This window comes from Lepidochelys kempii, chromosome 5 (assembly GCF_965140265.1).
Source record: "Lepidochelys kempii isolate rLepKem1 chromosome 5, rLepKem1.hap2, whole genome shotgun sequence".
NCBI classification, from domain to species: domain Eukaryota; kingdom Metazoa; phylum Chordata; order Testudines; family Cheloniidae; genus Lepidochelys; species Lepidochelys kempii.
Window position 1 is genome coordinate 15,184,546 of NC_133260.1, and position 18,933 is coordinate 15,203,478.

General features: G+C 46.1%; 1 protein-coding gene across 7 annotated transcripts in view; it reads left to right on the forward strand.

Moving 5' to 3' along the window:
• Window positions 1-18,933, forward strand: part of CTIF (cap binding complex dependent translation initiation factor) — a 347,267-nt gene that overhangs the window by 299,851 nt on the left and 28,483 nt on the right. For all 7 annotated transcript variants that reach the window (XM_073343500.1, XM_073343502.1, XM_073343501.1 and 4 more), the window contains one exon: window positions 7,166-7,321. In XM_073343500.1, coding sequence (XP_073199601.1) covers window positions 7,166-7,321 — 156 coding nt within the window. The remainder of the gene's footprint in view (window positions 1-7,165; window positions 7,322-18,933) is intronic.

Sequence of the window (18,933 nt, forward strand, 5' to 3'; positions counted from 1 at the left end):
GGAAAAGGTAGCCGCCCTGACTTAGCACATTAGTTCTTATTCGAGCGTTTCAGAGACAGCTGTTTGCAGTGCGGACTGTGGCTCGGAGGCTGGCTGTGCTCTAGGTGAATGGGGCCGTTGGCCGATTGTGGTCCGAAAGGGCTCCATTGTCTTCTAGATGGAGGACAGCGTGAGACGCAGATGAGTGATCTTATGGGTGGGGAACAAATGAAACGGCAGTGATCCAGTGAGGCCTTTTGTGTCGCTTGGAACAAGGGATTTGCTCTCGTGGAAGCGCTGGATGCTTTGAGAAACCGATAGCCAGGTCCTGGTGTTGAGTGGCTTGGTGTGCAGTGTTGCCAGACCATGGTTATAGGAAAGCTCGCAGCTGCTTTTCTACACAACGGGCTCTGCTGGTTGTGTGGGCTTTCTTTGTTTGCTCCTTGGAATGGGGAGCTTTATTTCTATCCTTGCAACACCCTTAACTGTCAGCACTTAACATAACAATACTGTGGGTACAACCAGGCATAGTACTGGTACGGGCCATGCAGTGTCCCCCAGGACAGCCTCTGCCACTTTTGATCTTCTCCAGAGCAAGGGGTGCAAATCAGGCCAAGGAGTGTGCAGGTTTCATTGGAAGAGTTCATTAGTGAGTAGGTGAAATTGGAGCCCGAATTAATTTTTTGTTTGTCTGGTTTAGGCTGTGAGTAGGCTACAATTGTAACAGAGTCAGGAGACCTGGTTACTGTTTGGTTTAAAGCTGTAGAATGGGCAGAACTGAATGGTGTCCCAGAGATATGAAATAGGTCTAAGAGAGGTGTGAGTTCTAGGAGGAACCTCATCTAAATGATGCTGACTCTGAATCATAATGATTACACCTTTCAGGCCAGGTTTTCTACAAACTTAAACAAGTAGTTGCAGAAACAAAACACTGCAATTGTGCATGCAAATCCCAGATAAACAAGGGATAGAAATAGCTATTGACTTAAGTCCCCTGAATCATTTCCCCACATTGTAGAAGGCAGTAGTAACTTATAATAAAAGTTTATTTACTTCATCATCATCATGTTCCCATTACGTCTCTGGCGTTTAGGGCAGTGATGAAGCTCCTCCACTCCTGTCTGTTTCTGGCAAATCTTTCAATGATTCCCCAGCTTGCCCCAGGTTTTTCAGCTGGGCTTCCACAGCTCTTCCCCATGTTGTTTTCAGGCGGCCTTGTTTTCGCTTGCCTTCAGGTGTCCATCATATTGCTACTCTGGTGATGGAATCCGTTTCTATCCGAAGCACATGACCAATCCATCTCCAACGCCTCCTGGCAATGATGGTGCTCAGATCCTCTTGGCTGCACTGTGTCAATAGATCCTGGTTTGAGATTGTTCTGGGCCAAAAGATACGGAGGATTTTTCTGAGGCGGTTTGTACGGAATGAAGAGAATTTGGACATGTCATACTTTCTCATTCCCCAGCATTCTGCACTATAAAGTAGTGTTGAAAGTATGCAACTCTGATAAATCTTGAGTTTGGTTTTGGTGTTGTATTTGGATGATTTCCAGACTATATTTAAGCTCCTGAAGGTGTTCCTGGCTTTATTGATTTTGTTCCGGATGTCCTGGCTTGTTTCTGTCCTGGCTGATGGTGCTGCCCAAGTATGTGAATGTTTCTACATTGGTGAGAACATAAGCCTCTATCCATACTGGTGATGGTGAGGCAATATTAAAGGTCATGATATCTGTCTTATTGCAGTTGATTTTCAGTCCAATTTGCTGGCTGAATGCACTGAGTCGAGTTGTTTTTTCTTGTATATGGAGTTGGGTATGTGATAGGAGAGCGAGATCATCTGCAAAGTCCAGGGCTTCAAGGGATGAGAAGAGTGTCCATTTGGCATGTCTTCTGTTGTACGCCACATTACCCAGTCAATCGCAATGCTGAAGAGGATTGCAGACATGACACACCCCTGACGTGCTCCTCTTTTGACTTCAAAACTGAGCTCACTGTGATCAACACTGCATGTAAAGTTGAAATAGAAGCTTCTGATTACGTTGATTATACAGAAAGGAATTCCATATGCCACAGAATATGCCATAGCCTGGTCCTGTGAATGCTATCAAAGGCCTTCTCAAAGTCTATGAACTTTATGTAGAGTTGCTGTTGCCATTCTAAGCACTGTTTTATTATGTTTCGTAGAATAAAGATGTGGTCTGTGCATCCACGCCCTCTCCGAAAACCAGCTTGCTCTTTTCTGAGAATGCTGTCAACTGCCTCTGATATACACTGGACTATGTTCTTACGCAATACTTTGCTGGCACAGATAAAAGTGTGATACCACGCCAGTTATTGCAATCACTGAGAGTTCCTTTCTTTGGTATCTTCACTATAACCCCATTGGTCCACTCATCTGGCATTTTTCCCCTTTCCCAGACTGATGTAAATAGAGGGGCCAGGATGCTGCTAATTTAGGATTTACCTTGAACAATTCTGCATTCAAGTTATCCTTGCCAGGAGCTTTCCCATTTTTTAAGGATTTGATGGCTTGAATGATCTCTTCCTTAGTTGGGGTGTCTGTGTTGATAATAAGATCTTCTTCTGCCTCCTGGACATTTGCTTCCTCTTTAGGTGGCTCCCTGTTCAGCAATTCTTCTTGTTCTTTTTCTTTGGTTGTTAGTAGGTGGCCTTGTTTGCTCCTGATGAGAGTGGTTTTTTGGTGTCTGCTGTTTACCATTGATAAGCTGCGTCATTTTGTAGACTGTTCCTTGTTCACCACGAGCAGCTGCATCCTCTGTTTATGTTGCCAGATGATGATTGATTAGTTACTTCAGAATGGCCTTAATCTACCTTTGGTCTTCATCATCATCATCAGCCCTAGCTTCATCATCAGCCCTAGCTTTTATTATCCGTAGATCTCAAAGTGCTTTACAAAGGAGGGTAGTATTATTATCCCCATCCTACAGATGGAGAAACTGAGGCACACAGAGGTGAGGTGACTTGCCCTAGGTCACCCAGCAGGCAATGACAAAGCTGAGAATGTAACCCAGGTCTCCTTAGTCCCAGTCCAGTGCTTTACCCCGCCCCATCTTTGCTCAGTTGTCCCAATGACAGCTCTGCTATGAATCAAAGGAAGTTTATGACCAAAATATTTTAGCCCTGGCCCCATGCTTTTTGTGTCGCTGATAAAGAAGAAAAGATGTTTCTGCTTCATAGAACTTACAGTCTAAAAAGCTACATATTACAGTTCAGATACATCCAGTGGTAGTCAGGATGAATCTCAAAGCAGGGCAGATGTTTGTATTTTTAAAATGAATTTCTTTGGAGGCGTTTCTCGGGAAGGCTTTGCTGAAGGGGAGTGTGTGTTAAGCAGGAATTTGAAGGAAGAGCATGTGGTGCAGTGTCCCTTAAGTGTTCTCTGCACAGTTCCAAAACTGCATCCTAACTCTCCATGCAGTTTCCCAATAATCTGCTATGAATTACTTACAGTAAATAAGGAAAGGTGTATTTTCAGCTTGAAGTGTTTGAGCTGGCAACAAACCCACCTCTCCGGACACGATCAAGATATAAATCTCCCGGAATTTCTTATTTAAACTGTAAGGTATCCCAGCCTGGGTTTTTTATGATAGGTTTTTAGGGATGATAGAGGGACTGCCTCCTTAAGGAAGCTTAAAAATACAAAACCAAGTTTCTGCATGGACCCATTGCATCTCTCAAGGTGAATCCGCAGGGGAGTTGAATATATACATGGCTCTTCCCCCTCCTCCTCCCTCCCCCCCCAAGCTTGCATGGAGCCATTTTTGGCTTTGCAATCTAAATCACCGTGCCAGAGTTCATGTGGTTATCCCAAGCGGCTAAGAATTTCCCAGAATGCCTCGGGAATCTTTAGACATTAAATGGCTTTTAAACTGGATTGATGTGGTTCCATGCAGGAAATAGCAGTGCCTCAGTAAACATTGTCAGGCAGGAAACTGGGGTTTACATGGAAGCCTCAGGATTTGGAGGGGAAGACATTGGAGTTGGTGGAGGGTATGTGAGATCCTGCAGCAAAATGCCAATGGTTGGATTGTGACTAGCACTGCTTGGCTGTGTAAGGAGATGATGAAAGTCCAAGGAGCCTTCCTCTGCTACACCGAAGGTGCAGTGCAGCTAGGAAGTGTAAACCCCCCATGAAAGTAGAGCCTGTGCTCCCAAAAGGGGAGGAGAGAGGACAAGGCATTTCTCAGGGAGCGCCCAGGAGGAACTCAGGCTGAGGAGAATGGAGCTGCTCCTACTGCAGTGCGGCTCATCCTCATTCCACAGGGATGTGCCTTTAAAGGGGTGGAGAGATGTCAGGCGCTGGCAGAGGAACCTCAGGAGTCGAGAAAGTGCCTGTCTCCATGGAACTGGAGCTGTCTTGCAGGCGGAAGCATTGAAAGCTACGAAAATCAAAGAATCCTCTCTACCTCAGCACAAAGCTATAAGCATTACGGGTGCTCGGAGATGCAGTCTGAACCATACTTTGCTTTACCTCTCCCATCTGGAAAGAATGTGAGCACAGTGGAGAAAGGAGGGCTAGTGGAGTGATCCAGTCCCAAAGGGAAGAGGTTAAGATGTCTAGGCATGTGGCCAAACGCTAGAGTGTTTTTATGTTTAATTGCTCAATAGTCACATTGATGTTTTTGTTCTGTCGATATATTTTTTAAACTAAACGTTGAGTGAAAGCTCTAGAACAAGCTATTAAATAACCTCAAGGGAATGGCACACTTCAGAAATATCCTTTCCTTCAAGGACTGTGACGCAGGAGTGTGCCCAGGTGCTGTAGAACTGGAAGAGACGTAGGACCAACAGAAGGTGCTTCTATAGCACTGACACCTCTGGATGGGTTGTTGGCAGTGGAGATTGAACCTGGGAATCTCTGGATCTTAATGAATTAGCCTCTGCTGCCTGAGAGGAAAGAACCAAGGCTATAGAACAGGGGTGGGCAAACTCTTTGGCCCGAGGGCCACATCTGGGTATTGAAATTGTATGGCGGGCCATGAATATTCACAGAATTGGAGGTTGGGGTGTGGTAGGGGGTGAGGGCTCCAGCTGGGGATGCAGGCTCTGAGGTGGAGCTGGGGATGAGGAGTTGGGGGTGCAGGAGGGTGCTCTGGGCTGGGACTGAGGGGTTCGGAGGGCGGGAGGGGGATCAGGGCTGGGGAAAGGGGTTTGGGCGTGGGAGGGGGTCAGGGGTGCAGGCTCCGGCCAGCACTTACCTCAAGCAGCTCCCAGAAGCAGCAGCATGTCCCCTCTCTGGCTTCTACGTGAAGGCGCGGCCAGGCAGCTCTGCACACTGCCCCTGTCCGCAGGCGCCGCCCCTGCAGCTCCCATTGGCCGCTGTTCCCAGCCAATGGGAGCTGCTGGGGCGGTGCTTGGGGCGGGGGCAGCCTGCAGAGCCCCCTGGCTGCCCCTATGCATAGGAGCCTGAGGGGGGACATACCGCTTTCAGGAGTCACGCGGAGCGGGGCAAGCCCCCAATCCCATTCCCCAGCTGGAGTGCCAGAGCGGGGCAAGCCCCAGACCCTACTCCCTGCCGGGAGCTTGAGGGCCACATTAAAATGTCTGGAGGGCCGGATGCGTAATTTGCCCACCCCTGCTATAGAGGGCCTACCTTGGTGGCCTACCCACCACCAGAGGGGGACAGAGGGCTACACCAAGTGGGCAAGGCTTGTGCTTCCAGCTGGAGACTGAATGCTCACTTTTGAGCATTAGGAGGGCACCGATTGACGTCTCTTGAGTCTTTTGCACATATTGTTGCATAATAAAATAAATCACAAAGCTCTCACTTGGGTTTCTTCAGGAACTGCTTCACTTACATGCATTTAAACATCAGTACTTCGCACTTTATAAATCAGTACCCTTCTCACTGGTGGTTCTTCTGCACAGCTGTCTCCACACTGCAGGTGCAGATTAGAGCATTGGGTGCAACAATCTATCGCTTTTAGTTTTTATCAATAGGAATAAACTGATGTAGAAAAGATACTTAAATAATTAGCATTTTAGTTGCTGGATTTCATATATGGAGCTGCACACACATTGAACACACACTTCGCCTGTAGTTTTTTATGTTATACTTGAGAATGAACTTGTTCTGTAATTTTTCTCGGCATTATGTCGACTAAACTATAATCATAAAGAAAGGTAATTAAGAGTGGAAATAAGCAGGCTGCTGTGATATTTCTTGAAACAAGCTGCTATAACATCAGAAAGGGGTTTAGGAAACATCCCCTTGTCCTGAGCACTATATACACTTGGATTATAGCATCATAATTTTTATTTGGTCACTGTAAAAGTAAAGTACCAAATTTCCTGTTTAAAAAAGGTTAAGATTCTATTTTATTGTATTTCTGTTTTTCTCTGTCATTCTTTTCTTCCCCTGTCCCTCACCTGTTTATGTTCTCACTTTCTCTGCTTTGTTAGCCACCATTATTATCTATGGATTAGACTAGAGGGCCAGTGAAGAGAGACATAACTCGCTGTGCATCTGATCCTGACCTTGCATCTGGAGTTGCATAATTCCCACAATCCTTCATTGTGGCAACAGTATGACACAGGAGGGGGTGACTTTTTAATGCCAACATTGTACTCTCTTGGTCCTCATCCAGGTGGGCAGGGGGCCAGTCCCCTGCTGTAATTTAGAGGGTGCCAAGGAGCAGTTGCAGCAGCCAAGAATCACCAGCGGCCCAGGGAAGCCCTGGTCCTAGCACAGGGGACAATGTGGTCCCTATAGGTGCTAACTTTGAGAGAGGTGTAGACAGACTGAACTTATCTGTGGTGACATGAGTTCCCTTGAGCTGAAAAACCAGGCACTATGTGTGCTGCCTGCATGGCTCGTGTGCCTTTTGTGTTTGCCACACCCGTTAAACCAGCCCTATTTTTTTTGCATATTGAATTGAACACTCACATATGTTACAAAAGGCAGAAAGGCCAAAGGGCAATTGTTTCTATTGCATTGTGCAGCTGATGATGATATTTCTACAATACCTGCTTTATGCTGTGTTGAAATTTCAGCCACTGCACTTACACTGAGTAATCTGCATGCTCATTACTAAAGAGTCAGTCTGTCTCTCTCTGTCCCTCCAGTTTCAATTTCCTCTTTTCTTAATTCCCTCCCTAGACAGCCATTGCTTCTTCCAGTGAGATGTGGTTTTGCTGATGCCGCCTGTTGTCTGTCCCTTTTGCAGAAAGATTTCACAATGCGGGAGGAGCTGCAGCAGGGCGATGTGGAGCGTTGGCTGGGGTTCATCACCTTCCTCTGCGAAGTCTTCGGCACCATGAGGAGCAACACTGGGGAGCCCTTCCGAGTCCTTGTCTGTCCCATTTATACCTGCCTCAGGGAGGTAATGCCTCATTTTCTCACCCGTGTATTAGCTAAGCTGTTGATTTACAATTCTGATAGTGTCCTTGGTTATTTATTCTTTCTTTTCGATTATTAACATCCCCCCCCATCTATCCCTTTGAATTATTCTGTACTTGCATGGGTTTTTGGATCCTTCTGTCCCTCACAGCCCTTTGAATTAAAGCTCAGAGTCCCAAGATCCCATCCTTAAGGACACCAATCATGCAGAATCCAGCAGTACAAAAAGTGTTATAGTTCTGAAAGGTAAATAATGCCTAAATCCAAACCACAGGGGACTAGGACATGCAGAATCATCTCACAGAGGGCAGAGTCTGAGGAAAGCAAAAGAGTGAGCTGCTGTTGTTGTTTATATTATATTAAAATAGCACCTAGCGACCCCAACCAAGATCAGGGCTGTATCATGATAGGTACTGTATAAACTCATGTGGTTTATCAGAAGAGACAATCCCTGCCCTGAGGAATCTACAGTCTAAATCAGGGTTTGGCAAACTACGTTTTAAGCCAGCCTGCGAGCTCCCTCTGGGGAGCAGTGTCTGGGGCTTGCCCCGCTCCAGCCAGGGAGCAGGGTTGGGGGCCGCACCATGCAGCTCTCAGAATCCACGGCATGGCCCCACTCTGGCGCTTCAGCTGGGGAGCTGGGTCGGGGGCCGCTCCACACAGCTCCTGGAAGCCGCAGCATGTCCCCGCTCTGGCTCCTACGTGCTCCAATGACCCCCTCCGACGCTCCAATGAGCACGTAGGAGCTGGAGAAGGGACATGCCTTTTCTTCTGGGAGCCGCTTGAGGTAAGTACCGCTGCGAGCCTGCACCCCTGAGCCTCTCCCCACGCCCCAGCCCCCTGCCCCAGCCCTGATCCCCATCCTGCCCTCTGAACCCCACTGTCCCAGCTCAGAGCACTCTCCTACACCCCAAACTCCTCATCCCCATCCCCACCCCAGAGCCTACACCCATCAGCCAGAGCCCTCACCCCACTCCCGCATCCCAGCCCGGAGCCCCCTCCCACACCCTGAACTCCTCATTTCTGGCCCCACCACAGAGCCCTCACCCCCTCCCACACCCCAACCCCAATTTGGTGAGCATTCATGGCCCGCCATACAACTTCTATTCCCAGATGTGACCCTAGGGCCAAAAAGTTTGCCCACCCCGGTCTAAATTGTCAAGACAGACAAAAGATGGGAAGGAAAACAGGCACAGATAAATGAAGAGACTTGCTCACACAGCAGGTTTGTGGCAGCGACAAGATCAGAACCCAGGTCTCCTGACTCCCAGGCCAATGTACTATCCACCAAACAACACTGCCCTCCATCATTTACATGAGATGGGGGGATAGATAGAAAGCATGGTGGGACCCCGACCTTTAATGACTTTGGCAGAAGCCTCCGACTTGCAAATACAAAAATAAGCTAAAGTGTTAAAATATTATCTAAATGTTGAAGAGAATTTTTTTCCAGCCAGTTTTAAAGCTTTTATGCCTTCTGCTGCTTGTAGAAGACATTTTTAGGAAAAGCAATCATATGGCCCATTTAATGGAGTTGTGAATCGCAATTTCATCAGCTGTGCCTCTGTAGCCCCATTCAAGAACAGAGCTAAATAACTGGCAGTAAGATAAGTTCTGCTCTTGAAACAAACACAACAGCAAAAAAAGGGAAACACTGTGAGTAATTATTTTGTACTTACATAGCAACCTTTATCTGTGTGTGCCAGGGCATGCTGTAAACATTAAGCTTGTAACAACACCACTGTGAGTGGAGAGATGAGTAAACTGAGGCACAGAGAAATTAAGTGAGTCATTATTATAAACTAGGAGAACCCAGAAGCCCTATATGCCTAAGAACCCCAATTGAGAATATTGTCTAGTGTGTGTCACAATATTGTCTTGTGTGTGCTAAACATCCCCCTTTGTGCTGATGCAGAGAGGATATGAATTGGTACAGGTCCCAACTGGGTAGCATTACCAGTCATGCTTTTAGCTCTGCAGGTCCCTGGTTCAATTCCCAGTGTGTCGTAATCATGATAGGTGCTGGGAAATGAACCAGGGACCTTCAGAGCTAAAAGCATGACTGGTAATGCTACCCAGTTGGGACCTGTACCAAATCATATCCTCTCTACATCAGCACAAAGGGGGATGTTTAGCACACACTCCCCAGTGTGTCACACTTGTGACACACACTAGACAATATTGTGGCACACACTAAACAATATTCTCTCAACCACTAGACAACATTCCCCCATGTGATGTTTAATCATAGTAATGTAGGGCTGGAAGGGATCCTGAGAGGCCACCTAGTCCAGCCACTTGTGCTGAAGCGGGACCCAGTAAACCTAGAGCATCCCTGAGAGGTGTTTGTCTGACCTGTTCTTAAAAACCTCCAACGGATGGGAATTCCACAAGCTCCCTTGATAACCTACTCCATTACTTAGCTATCCTTATAGTTGAATTTTTTTTTACTAATATCTAATGTAAATCTCCCATGCTGCAGATTAAGCTGATTACTTCTTATCCTACCTTCGATGGACATGGAGAACAATTGATTACAGTCCCTTTTATGCCATCCTTAACATATTTGAAGACTGTTATCAGGTCCCCTCTCAGTTTTCTTCTCTCAAGATTAAACATGCCCGGTATACTTAATCTTTCCTCATAGTTAGGGTTTCTAAACCTTTTATCATTTTTATGGCTTTCCTCTGGACTCTCTCCGATTTGTCCACATCTCTCCTAAAGCGTGCCACCCGAAACTGGACACCATACTGAAGCTAAGGCTCCAGTGCCAAGTAGAACAGGACAGTTACCTTCCATGTCTTACATGTTAATATACCCCAGCTTTTTTTGCAACTGCATCACATTGTTGACTCATATTCAATTTGTGATCCACTATAATCCCCAGATCCTTTTAAGATGTTCTACCACCTAGCCAGTTATTCCCTATTTTGTACTCGTCCATTTGATTTTTCCTTCCTGAATATAGCACTTTGCACTTGTCTTTATTGAATTTCGACTTACTGATTTCAGACCAATTCTCCAATTTGTCAAGGTCATTTTGAATTCTAATCCTACCCTCCAGAATGCTTGCAACCCCTCCCAGGTTGGTGTCATCCACAGATTTTATGAGCATACTCTCCACTGCATTATCCAAGTCACTAATAAATAATATTGAATAGTACTGGACCCAGGACAGACCCCTGTGGGACCCTATTAGGCACTTCCTCCCAGTTTGACAGTGAAATATTAATAACTGCTCTTTGAGTATGGTCTTTCAACCAGTTGTGCACCCACCTTATTGTAATTTCATCTAAATCACGTTTCCCTAGTTTGCTTATGAGACTGTCATGTGGGACAGTGTGCAAAGCCTTACTACAAATCAAGATAAATCACATCTACTGCTTCTCCCCTATCCACTAGGCTGGTATCCCTGTCAAAGAGGGAAATTAGATTGGTTGGGTATGATTTGTTCTTCCATGCTGGCTATTCCTTATAACCCTATTATCCTCTAGGTGGTTACAAATTGATTGTTTAGTAATATGTTCTAGTGTGTTGTCAGTGTGACAGTTCAGGGCAGCTGCCCCTGTATTCCACCTCCGTGGTCTCTCGAGGACTCTCAGTCCCACTCTCAGTCTTCCAGCTCCTCAGCTGTCACCTCTCTAGGGTGGAGACCCATGTCTCTTTCCCTCCTGACCAGTGGTTTCCAAGGCTGTACAGTTCTCTGCTGGCACTGTGACATCCCCAGCAAGCCTGACTGCCTAAACAGGCCAGTGTCTGCACTTTGCTTTCTCTTGGAAGGCTATGAACAGCTGTGGTTTCCCTCGGTCAAAAGTTATTGCACAGCCCTTTCTAAGCAAGCACATTTATTCTTAAGGTGAAAGCATTACAGAAAAAAACATATTAAAACAATAAAAGTTCCTCTACACATGCTTACCAGAGGTCACCCATCAGTCTTATGGGGCCTCAATAGGCCAAAGTCCTTTCAACCCTTCGCAGGAAGGATTGGGGGCCCCCTTGGACAGAATGTTCTGTCTGCTTGTTGGATCAGAAAGCGGGTCCTGAGACAGTTTAAACTCAGGGTATTTAGCCAAAAGTCCTGTTCTTGTCTGTTGGTCTTTGGAGAATCCAGTTTGAACTAGTAAATCTGAGCCTCTGCTGGTGGTTGTACCTCATTGGAGGGGTTATAATCTGGGAGAATTTGCCCAATCACCCCCCACTCTTCTTAATTCCTGGAGGAGCTGTGGTCATCCTCCCCCATGGAATTACATACAATCTGTGGCCCAATAATACGTAAATGTAATACAGTAAGCTCTCCCAAAGATATTGCAAGAAATTGCCATATCTGTCATCCCAATGAGTATGTTGTGACTTTGTATGAAACCCAATGTGAATTAAAATTCATTTGGATAACAGAAAATTAATTCAGAAAACCAGTGATTCATTATCAGCATGGATACTTTAAAATCTCTAAACAAATGAAAATAAAGAGCCAAGTTATGCTGAGATTTTCTTTTCCCATCTTTGTCCCTGAGCAAAGTGTTTTTGCTTATTAGTTATCAGGATTGGCAGCAGCGGTGACGACTCTGCTGTTTTCAAACCCTAAAATGGTGGCTCTAGGGCTCATCCTTGGAGGGAGGTTGGGACCTGATGTTGCAGGCTCTCTGTTTCATGGCATCTAGGCATAACCAGCTTTGGGATTTTTTTTAATACCCTTAGCTAATCTTGTCTCACAGGATGGACTCATGAGAATGGGTTCAGCCAGTCATCGTTTGTGATAGGTGGTGACTCTAAACGGATCACCAGACCCAAGCTGCATACTGGGAACCCCCGGAGTTATGCAAGCTGTGACGGTCCTCGATGCACAGCAGCCCTGTTGTGCAGTTGCTGTGGCCCTTCTCCTGTTCGGCCCAGCTCTCAGGCTGCTCGGTAGTAGCTGCAGATGGAACTCCACAGGGGGATTAGCGATGTTGGAAGCCAGATGGAGGGAGATCTGCTGGGTCAGCAGGGTACAAGGCTTAGAAGAGCATCTTGTCCCCTTCTCACCCTCCAGGACCTGTTGGGTCCAACCCTGGGAGCTACCCACAGAAGTGCATTTGTGGATTTCCAGGGGAGGTGATGCTGTGCAGGTACCATTCCTTCCCGTAGGAACATTCTGCCCTTGTCAGGTCTCTTCGAAGACAAAGCCAGATGAGGATGGTTCAGGCAATGAAAGGCAGGCCTAGGTGGCTCTGACAGCACTCTCCTTGCCTGTACTTGTGGCACCTTAGAGACTAACCAATTTATTTGAGCATAAGCTTTCGTGAGCTACAGCTCACTTCATCAGATGCATACTGTGGAAAATACAGAAGATGTTTTTATACACACAGACCATGAAAAAATGGGTTTTTATCACTACAAAAGGTTTTCTGTCCCCCCACCCCACTCTCCTGCTGGTAATAGCTTATCTAAAGTGATCATATCTGCCAATGTGATATATGCCATCATGTGCCAGCAATGCCCCTTTGCCTTGTATATTGGTCAAACTGGACAGTCTCTACGTAAAAGAATAAATGGACACAAATCAGATGTCAAGAATTATAACGTTCATAAACCAATCGGAGAACACTTCAATCTCCCTGGTCACGCGATTACAGACATGAAAGTTGCGATATTACAACAGAAAAACTTCAGAAACAGATTCTAAAGAGAGATTGCTGAATTGGAATTAATTTGCAAATTGGATACAATTAACTTAGGCTTGAATAGAGACTGGGAATGGTTGATTCATTATAAAAAGTAACCTATTTCCCCTTGTTTATTCCTTTCCCACCCCCCCTTCCTCAAACGTTCTTGTTAAACCCTGGATTTGTGCTGGAAATGGCCCACCTTGATTATCATACACATTGTAAGGAGAGTGATCACTTTAGATAAGCTATTACCAGCAGGAGAGTGGGGTGGGGGGAGAGAAAACTTTTTGTAGTGATAAACACCCATTTTTTCATGGTCTGTGTGTGTAAAAACATCTTCTGTATTTTCCACAGTATGCATCCAATGAAGTGAGCTGTAGCTCACGAAAGCTTATGCTCAAATAAATTGGTTAGTCTCTAAGGTGCCACAAGTACTCCTTTTCTTTTTGCGAATACAGACTAACACGGCTGTTACTCTGAAACCTCTCCTTGCCTGTGTTACCCATCACAGCTTGAATTCTTACAAGTGGCAGGATTGTTTAAATCTCCTTCGCTTTTCATGCTCTTTCACATATTGCATTTTCCTCAGCTTAGATGACAAAACTAGCCTGATCTTTCACTCCTCCTGCCAGTGCAAGATTGTTCCCAGCAGTGCTTTTTCTAGGGCTCAGTGCAGTTTTGAATGTCCCAAGAACATGGGAATTATACCACTTCCTTGGTAGACATTTTCACAGCCTAATAGATCTCCCTGATATTCATCCTAAATTTTCTTTTGTGTAACTTCATCCCATCACTCCTATTTGTACCCCCTTGAAGAGCCTGGGGATGTTGTTTTTTTGTTTTGTTTTGTCTTGTCTCCTTCCTCTGAAGCATGAGGGATGGCCATAACTGGAGATGGGACATTGGACGTGGACCACCCGGGCTCTGAGGTGGCACTGAGCTGTCCCTCTCTCATGTGCTTGGCTGGCTGGTTCTTGCTCCCATGCTCGGCATGTGACAGACGGCCACATGTGGGGTCAGGAAGGAATTTCACCCAGTCAGATCGGCAGTGACCTTGGGGGTTTATCACCTTCCTCTGCACCATGCGGGTGTGGGTCACTTGCCAGGATTACCTGGGTATATCTCACTTAATTGTTTCCCTAACATGGCGGGGGTCTGGAGCACTGGTGCACCTCAGTCCCTCCGATTATCTGCCTGTGGCGCATACTAGTCTAGTCTCCTGTTGGGGGATAATACTTTGGTCTAATTTCGTTTGTTGGGTTTGGAGTGCGGGCTCAGGTGGTTTTGGCGGCCTGTGCTATACAGCAGCTCAGTCCAGATGATCTGATGGTCCCTACTGGCTTCAAACTCTGTGATTCGCCCTCCTGTTTGATGACACCCTTCAAATACTTGTGCTTGCTTTTTCTCCTGCCTCCTATCCACCCAGTTCTTTTACTCTGTAGTCCTTTATAAAAAAGCTTTATTAGAGACAAGCTAAGACCTCTGTCTCTCGGTCCTTTCAGCAGTTCTTGCATCTTAGCCTCTCTCTTTCTCTCCCTTCCCCCCCCCCCCCGCCCTCCTTTTCCTTTATACCTTTGGCAGACTCAGCCAAAGGTCACCAAGGGAGTGAGCAAGAGGAAGGGGAATGTTGTCTGATGGCTGTGGCAGGAATGTCTCTTCCCTTCCCCCAGGGAGGCTTCCTCTCCGTAGCTCCCTTCCTTTCCTCCCCCAGTAAAAGCATATTAACACCTTCCATAATGGCCTACGCTTATGCTAGGCTGGACAGAATGGGGAGTGAATACGGTTGAGGGCAGTGTCAGTGATGACATTGGTATGGGGTGGGCAAGCCTGAAAGAATTCCTGCTGCTGGCTAATGAGGAGGAGGACGACAACTCAGAGGTCACCAAAGCAGCCTTTCTCAACAGGAGAAAAATGGACTTGTATAACAGTGAGTAAGTCACACTTTTTTGCTGTATGTCAGCTCAGTTTGTGTTGTTTGGACTCAAGAGGAAAGCTGACCTTGGGAAAGGAAAAGTGAGGTGCGGCTGTATCTGCTGGGGGCTGGGAGTATTATGTGTTGTAATGAATAACACATACCTAGTTATTGCATCTGAACATTATTATTTATTATTGTTAAAAGAAATCTGTTACACAACCCGGGGAATTTGCACTGTGCTTTACAAACTGAGATGAAAACACGTTCACTGCTTGGAAGAACTGACGGTTAAAGTTGGACAAGGCAAATGTGAGAAAAAAACCTTGGATAAAGATGAGGGCTGGACTGGTGAGGGATTTATTGACAAGGAGAAGGTGGAAAGGATTGTTTGCAGAAGTGGGTTTTAAGGAGGGAATTGAAAGAGAGAAGAGGGCACTTTGCAGATAAGAACAGGAGGATAGAGGACTGTTGTAACTATCGAATCTAAAGAGCTTGCTGGCTTAGTTTACAGGCACCAGACAAAATTATAACAAAGTATAAAAGTTCAAAATACAAATAAATGAACATCTTTTCTTCCCATCCATCCCCCTGGGCTGAAGGGTATGTGTGTGTTCCAAAGGGGGGAGCAGCCTGGGTGGGTGTGTGTGGAACAGGACATTGTTCCTAGGGAAAGGTTTTCTCTACGGGCCATCTTACACTTCAGTCTGATCACAGTCAGGTTTGGCCTCATTCTTGTCTCTCCTGGCAAGGAGTTCCATCGCTGGGTCTCTTTCTTCAGGTCTGCTGTACACACGGATATTGAGATCTTCCAGGACCATGATTCTTGGAGATTCTGCTATCAGGCTCAGGATTCTGCTATCAGCTAACTCTGTTAGCTCTTTCAGGAATTTGACTGGGGCCTTGGAAGCTCTCACGGCTGGAGATCTAAATAGCAGAAGTACCCCACTGTTTCTTCCATCGCTCACTTCACATACACTCAGATCTCTCCCCATTTTCATGGTGGATATGCCTTTGCATTTCTGGTCTGGTGAAATTAAAATGGCCACCCCATTGCCCTGGCATGCTGTAAGGCGGTTGCGTGGTAGGTATCGTGTGGGAACAAACTGGGCCATAAGCAGGTTTTGATGATTCATGTACAGTTGGAAGTCTCTTCTGTGAACAGCTCAATCAGTGATGCTCATTGTGCTGAGGACTGACCTAATATTTGTCAGGAAAAACTGGAAGCTGTGGCTTTTTACTGATGCAGTTTGTATGACTGTTGAGGGGCACTGGAGGCCAGCAGGGTATGCTGCAGTTGTCAAAGGCTCGTTGATCTCCCAGAAATTTTCTTCCTAAGGTGAAATCCCCTTGACGGTGATGGCTTTGAATGTATTCGCTGTTCCTGGTCTCCAGGGAGGTGTTTATGTGAGGGCTTGGTGGGCTGGGTAGTATATTCTCTGTTCCCTGTGTGTGGGGCTGGTCCACCCAGGTAGATAGTGCCACTAGAGGACTGCTCTAAATTGTGCCAGGTGCAGTTGGTGGCCTTAAACTCTATCCCTCTGTACAAAGGCATTGCTCAGAAAGCCCAGTGATTAGGCCTGTCGAGAGAAATCTGGGGCCCTGGTGCATCATGTTCACTGGGGTCCCATGCCCTCCCATTTCACCCCAGTTACAGATGTTTGGGGGACTCCCCTGAGCTTGGGGCCCTCGTACAATTGTCCCCCTTTCATCCTCCTGATTTAAAGTAACTATAATCCACAAGGCTGCAACAAACGATCTTTCTCTCACACACTCATAGTTCCCAGAGTACCATGGTGGGGACACATCCCTTCTCCCGCACTCATCCTTCCCAGGATACCTGGGGTTAGTGTTCTAATTTCTGTTCTTGCACCAATGAAGAGACAGTAATGTGACTGAACTCTAAGGATCAAATTCAGCCCTGGCATAAGCAAATGAAACTCAACTGGCCTTAAACGTCCACTTCTCTAAATTCTGCCAACTACTTCTTTCCATTTCCTATTTAAAAAAAAAAAAAAAAAAACCAACGAAGTTTGAAAACAGGAGCACATCCAAAGGGGGTTGGCTTCTACTAGCACAGCCGTGTTTCTCTTCCTTCGTGGCAATGGACCTCTTTCAGAATGATCATAAAATAGGAACAATGGAAACAGATGGGATGAGAGGCAGGGATGACCAGCAAAGGGGCATTATATTCCAGTAGCACCTAGAGGCCCCAACCAATACTGGGATTCCATTGTGCACAGTAAGAGCTCAGGCCCTGCCCCAAAGAGCCAATGTTCTAAATAGGCAAGACAGCAGATGGGGATGAAAGGAAAGAGGTGGAGTGATTTGCTGAAGATGCACAGTGGCTGAGCCAGGATCAAAGTCTCCTGAGCCCAGCACCCAGTCCAGGGGACCATACTGCCTCTCACATCGCAGAATTTCCACATGAGGGGTACAGATTACTTACTCCTCAAGCTGGGTGGTCAGGAGGGAACCCCTCACCTATACCTACATTTTTCTTTTAACTACAGCAACCTTATTGTATCCAGCCCTCGCTTGCCTGGTTCAAACAGGAGAAGGGCGACGACAGCACACCTGTGGGAAATGCAGAGTAAAAGCCTGATCCCCAAAGAGATGCGGTGTAATGATGTCAGCGGAGACTTGTGGGTGCTCACCATCTCTCAGGGTCAGGCTCATGGAGTTTTTCCCAGAGTTTCAGTAGAGCAGGAATCAGTAGTTTAAGCCAGTTTTATCTTTTCATATTGGTGCCTGGGGAGCAGGGAGACAGAGTTTGTGGGGGAAGAGCAGTGCTCCATAGATTTACCATGTTATTTTGTAGGTAGACCTGCTAATAAACAGACTAGAAAGCAATTGCTTCACAATCATGGTGGCAATCCTGAGTTTCAGGATGGGAGATTTCAGAGTAGCTGTCATGTTAGTCTGTATCTGCAAAAAGAACAGGAGGACTTGTGGCACCTTAGAGACTAACCAATTTATTTGAGCATAAGCTTTCGTGAGCTACAGCTCACTTCATCGGATGCATTCAGTGGAAGAGAGGAGAGACGGTGCCGTGGTTCAGACCCAGGGCTGAGATCCAGGAGATCTACATTTAGACAATTGGCCAATCACTTAACCTGATCATGCTTTTTTCTCCATCTGTAACATGGATAATAGTATTTCCTGTCTGCTGCCCATCGTCTGTCCTGTCTTGTCTATTTAGACTGTAAGCTCTTTGAGGCAGGGACTGTTTCATACCATGTGCCTAGTATAATGGGATCTCAGCTGGGGCCTCTTGGTGCTTCAGTAATATAAATAATAATGTCCTTCTGTCAACTATGACAACTTTAGTCTGTCTTGGGTTCAGTCTGAGCCAGCAGTTTTTCATGGGGTCCTTCCTGCCCTGTGGGACTGCACAGAAGTGTATGTTTTGGGTATATCTGGTAGTGGAGCAGCCTGTTTTGTCTGACCGTATCACCTAACGGTTGTACATAAACATTAAAGAAGGGCAATGTCAGGACTGAGTCCTGTGAGACTCCACAAGACAAGTCTTTAAGTGAGCGTGGGCGGCTGGCCACGATTCACTGGGAACTGATGGAATGGAAAGATGGTAGCCATCTCAGTGCCACTCCATCAACAGCTGCAGGTGGATTAGCAATATCGAATGGCTGAGTATCACTGTCTTCTCTCTCTCTTCAAGGAGGATGTCCAAATGGAACCAGGGCTGTTTCTGTGCTATGATTTATCCGGAAGCCAGACTCAGAGCTTCAAGGAGATTGGCAGAGGCTACATGCCACTGGAATCTCTTTGCTGCTGCCTTCCTAAAAGTCTTACACAGAAGTGGTGTTGTACCAATAAAATAAAAACCAGCAGGATCTTATTAAAGGGAAAAAGGCAAAATACCACATTTATTGTGAATACAGAAAGAATCATAGTAAGCAGTTAGTTATAGTTATAACATTCCATTCAATCTCAAATTTATTCTCACATTCATTCATACAAACACACACACACACACACACACAGGTTCTGCAAGGTTGTTATCATAGTTACCAG